General features: G+C 48.7%; 1 protein-coding gene across 1 annotated transcript; it reads right to left on the bottom strand.

The window, feature by feature from the left end:
- Nucleotides 1–404: 404 nt before the first annotated feature.
- On the bottom strand, nt 405–1,390 carry LOC123131835 (NDR1/HIN1-like protein 10). The gene has a single exon (XM_044551562.1). The coding sequence runs from the start codon at nt 1,270–1,272 to the stop codon at nt 646–648; it is 627 nt and encodes a 208-aa protein (XP_044407497.1). The 5' UTR covers nt 1,273–1,390; the 3' UTR covers nt 405–645.
- Between the last annotated feature and the right edge of the window lie 3,603 nt (nt 1,391–4,993).

The following is a 4,993-nucleotide window of genomic DNA, read 5'->3' on the forward strand; positions in this document are numbered from 1 at the left end:
AGGTACCTCGTAATCGACAGGAAAGTCTCCTCCCACTGAAAGCGTATCGCCGGAACGACAAGAACGTCTCCTCCCACTGAAAGCATATCATCGGAAATTCTAAAATAAATTCAGAATAAATGCGAGCACCAGACTTGAACCTTGATGGGCTGATATTACCACCGTCTACCTAACTATCTCGACCACACGTTAGTTCGCAATCACCCACCTCTTAGTGTAGATGTATGTTGTTATAAAAAACGCACCGTGCCCAATGTATACTCAACAATTAATAAACAAAATATGGCATTTTTTTTTAATATAAGACATCACGAGCAGGAGCAATCCGTGGGCAAAACCCTGGCAGTCCTCCTATCTCTGGCACTGCTTTTAGTGCAGTACATATATTGGTATATATATCGAAATGACATGAAAATCACGAGAATGATGTCTTTCTCATCTCTATAGGTGCACTTGTATCAAAGCAATCCAAGCATGGCCATAGTATATTACAAACATGACAAACAAAGAATTAAGAGCATCACACCATTCAGCATGAATGATGAGCTACCTCAAAAACAAAGAATTAAGAGCATCACACAGTATAAACCAACACCCTGCAGTAGTTAATTACACGCACGGACGCCATGCATGTACACGTCTGTCTCACGAAATTGCAACGTCGCACGGCACGCCCCGGAAGGATTTCGCCGACGACGGCGACAAGCCGATGACCACCGGGGAGCAGATCGCCCGCATGTTGTAGTGCCTGAACTTGACGCCGCCGACCAGGAAATGGACGATCGCGGTGACGCGCACCTCCACGCCCACCTCGCCGTCGGAGCGGTCGTGCTCGAGCTCCCGCGCGGTCCAGTCGGGCACCGGCGCCGACCGCGCCACGGCGCGCACCTCGAGCCGCGTCTCGTTCCGGCTGGGCTGGTGGAAGTCCGGCACGTCGGCGACCGCCAGCTGAGGCGCCACCTCGCCCGCGCCGTAGTGCACGTAGACGGCGACCGACTTGTAGCGCATGGACACGCGCCGGTTCGGGTTATCGGCCGCGAGGGTGAGGTAGAAGGAGGCGTTGAGCGTGGCGCCGCCGCCCCCGCCGGGCGGCGCGGTGACGTGGAAGCGCCGCACGGCGGCGCGCGCGACGCTGTACTCGATGGGCTTGGGGCGGACGACGAGCCAGAAGACGAGGACGACGAGGCCGGCGAGGAGCACGGTGACGACCAGCGCGGCCACGATGCAGCGGAGCACGGCCACCCGCCTGGCGCTCCCCGTCGTCGCCGGCATCGCGGTGCCCACCGTAGCTGCGCGCGGCGTATATACCTTCTGCCGCCGACGTAGCAGCTGTTGTTCGTGGACGCGTGCACCGTCACCACGGCTAGTCGGCTATGCTTTGTATAGAGAGGGAGAGGGATCGGAGAAGGAGTGTACTGTACTTTACTGTAGTATAAGTACAGTACTGTATGATCGATCGAGTCTGCGCGAGTTGCTTCTTTGGCGGGAAAAGAATCGAAGACGCAAAGCATCAAGCATGCATGCACAGGCTGTGCTGGGTGCTTCAAAAGTCGTGCTCCGTTCGCTTTCGGTTTCTTTGCTCCTTTGCTCTGGACGGAGGGATCCCATTTCCAGCTAATATTCCTCTCTGCGCACTCAAGGAATTTTCACTTGGAGAAGCAGAGGAGGGCTTAGTTTCTCGAGATGAGCAGCTCGGCGGTGTATGTGTTTCGGTGGCAAGCTTACTACTTAGCGCGCCCTGTTCTGGCTGAAGAAAACTTCATCCAAAAGTCCATGCAAATTCTGTGAAAAAACGACAGTAATCTACGTACTGTATGGTTGTGGATTTTGGCTGAACATGAAAACACAACCCTTCTGGTCTCAACAGGAAATATAATGTTTCATTTGCACACAAAAAGCTATACATTTTGGCCAAGTTTGTAGAGAAAAAACATCCCGGTTTTGAATAAATATACGTACAATTTACTTAAGATTAGGAGATTAGCGAAACTCCGGTAGTAGTACTAGTAGCTGAAGTAGACTAAACCCTCCAAAAGAAGACTACTAGTAGTACCTAGAGTGACAGAACACTGAACACAGGATGACACAAGTACAGTTCCGCGGTGACACCGTACAAGACCTGAAGAAAGAACATGCACTAGCTTAGCCAAATTGGACAGCACGCAGCTAATTAGCTTCCAGCTAGCCGTAGTAGTCAGCTACTAGTGGCGCGCAGAAAGTGGCAGCTAGCTTAGCCATCTCCTCACCTAGTGGTGTTTACAAAGTGGCAGCTAGCTTAGCCACGTTCTGACCCAATTTTTGCACTGCTTGTGCCAAAGAGAGAGGGAATTGCACAAACCACCATTTATTGGGGCTAATGTTGCACAAAACACTTACTATACGAGTTTGTTGCAGAAAACACCACATATTGATGTAATACATTGTAACTAGGAGTAGGCATAATCTAGTGTTTGGATACATCGACATAATTCCAGACAAATGGGTCCCGCTTGTAAGTGCACATGTGGCAATAAAAACCGGCCACATCAGCCAACATATTAGACCGTCATTATCTCCCAAACTTGTTGTCCAGTTGAGCTAACTAAAACTTCCACCCTCTACCAAACCATTGGTCTAAATGGGGTAAAACTTTCCCAGAATGGTACTGTAGACATGTGAAATTTATTGCAATTTTTTTCAAATTTTCTGAAATTGTTAAATTTTGAACAAAAATTTGAATAAAACAAGTTCGGGATGTGATCACCAACACCGAAAACATGGTAGATATTGTTGCCATTACATTTCAGCATCCAAGTAATTGCTATGTGGCCACTACAGCAAAGTAGTTGTTATATGGCCAATACAACCATCACAAAATAATATGACTAGTCTCACACAGCTGGTCTGGAGGAGGCGCTCTAGCTTTCCACAGCCGGCGATTGCGTCTACCCGCCACTACCGCCGCCATCGCATGCGCCCGGGGTGGCACCGCCCGCAGTCATCGAGATATATGCAGTGGCAGGGCGTTGTGCGGGAGGGTCAGCATGCCGCCTGTGTGGCTCGGCACGTCGGAGGAGGAGGAAGTGGCCTACCTTGAGCAGTGGCGCCGCCGCACGGTAGAGGAGGAGCGGGCTGATGGGGAGCACCGCATGCAACACGAGCACGTGGAGGAGGAGCAGCGGTAGTGCTGGCCGTGCGAGGAGGAGTAGGCGCGCGCGGCGCCAGGCAGCCCCACCGGAGGAGGCCGCGCTAGCGGCCCACCAGACGATGTTCCCCTGGGCGCAGCCGCTGGAGTTCCTCGACCTTACCCGCTCCAGCGACAAAGACAACACTTAGGGCTGTGGCCGAGGATGGCTGGAAGGCTTTTTTGTTTTTATTATGTTTTATGTTTAATTATGTTTGAAGTAAACTTTCACTGGAGGTTTTAATGTTTAATTTTGTTTTATTAATTTGCATGTTTTAAATTTAAATTTTTTGTGTGCCTATTTTTTTAAGACCAGGCGGACAAATGTGTCGGCCAAGATGGGCGCACTGACCAATCTAATCAAAAACCGGAGACGTGCGTCTGCTTGGCTCACCAAAACGGAGAAAAAGCAAACAAAAATCATGTATGTTTGCATCGGCCGGTTGAAATTGTCTTTACAAGCGGGACCTATCTGTCTGGAATTATGTCAATGTATCTAAACACTAGATTAGACCTATTTACAATGTATTACACCAATATGTGGTGTTCTTCATAACAAACCTGTATAGTAGGTGTTTTGTGCAACACTAGCCTCAATAAGTGATGGTTTGTGCAATTCCCTCGCCAAAGAGATTATCCCTTTGCTTGGTATCGGTCCGCTCGAAAACAGAAAGCAAGGAGATACTCCGTTTGCTTACCGGGGAAAGTAAAGACAATATGGATTGTCCGGGTCATGACCTGTACTACCTCTGTTTTTAAATATATAAAACGCCTTGGCAGATACTCCCTCCGTTCCTGAATATAAGATGTTCTGTAGGTTCAATTTAAACTTTGAAAACGGCCAATATTCAAAAATGGAGGGAGGTGGTGGTAGTATAAATTTAGTGCAAATTGACGTCCATCAGTAGCGGTACAGAATTTGTGATTTTGCCCGATAGTTGCCCGTCAGAAAAATATATCCTTACTACTCAAATTGGTTCTTTTTTACAGCGTAGGTAAATCTGGACCTAGTAGTGCCCGCATGTCTTCGAAAAATTGACAGCTACCAGGAAGAAGGGAAGTTAAAAGTGCATCGACGCGGTTGCTTAAGCCTGAAAATGACCTCGGATCGTGTGACAACCACAATGTCTTGAACGACTGACCTCAGACAGAAGACATACATAGGCACGGAGAACCACATGATCTTTGGCTACTTTTTTTTAATTATAGTATATTATCTAGCAAAGCATGCATCGTAGAAAGATGAGGTAACTTCCCCGCAAAAAAGAAGAAAGAAAGATGAGGTAACTAATCAGCAGAGCTGCGGCCTAACTTAGCCTCCTCGCCGATGAGGTAATCAGGTAACTAAACTGTTCTTTTGTTGTTGCTGTGCTGAAGTGGAAGCCTCCTCGTACGACGTGTGGAACGATGCCACTCAGCGGTACTGCTTTTGGTAACTGCAAGATGTGTAGTACTCCTACACGTCACCAGAATCATCTAGTGCGCCTTCAGTCGAAGTTAAACGCTCTCGAACTTATCTCTTTCCTCCTTCACAAAAAAAGTTCTTCTCCTCTTAGTTCGCCTCATCTTCATGAAGGTGCTAAGAATCTCGGCCCCCCCGCTGGCGGGAGGGACTTCCTTCTCGTTCTTATTAGATTCAACGTCTTGGTTGTGGTTGTGTGGCGGCGGCGATGTCCATCATTAGAAATAATATCTCCCACGTTCTATCCCTGTCCCAATGTTGTGTCTAGCATCGCCGGAGGGCGTGTGGAGGTTTGTCTCTGTCGGATCTCGCGGGATTCGGTCGGTGCTGCTTTTCGGTGAATCTGTTTGGGTCGGTCTTGGTTCGTC

Source organism: Triticum aestivum, chromosome 1A, assembly GCF_018294505.1.
Source record: "Triticum aestivum cultivar Chinese Spring chromosome 1A, IWGSC CS RefSeq v2.1, whole genome shotgun sequence".
Lineage (NCBI taxonomy): Eukaryota > Viridiplantae > Streptophyta > Magnoliopsida > Poales > Poaceae > Triticum > Triticum aestivum.

Bases quoted from the DNA above. Each gene is read 5' to 3' on its own strand.
- LOC123131835 (XM_044551562.1), bottom strand. From the start codon at position 1,272: ATGCCGGCGACGACGGGGAGCGCCAGGCGGGTGGCCGTGCTCCGCTGC.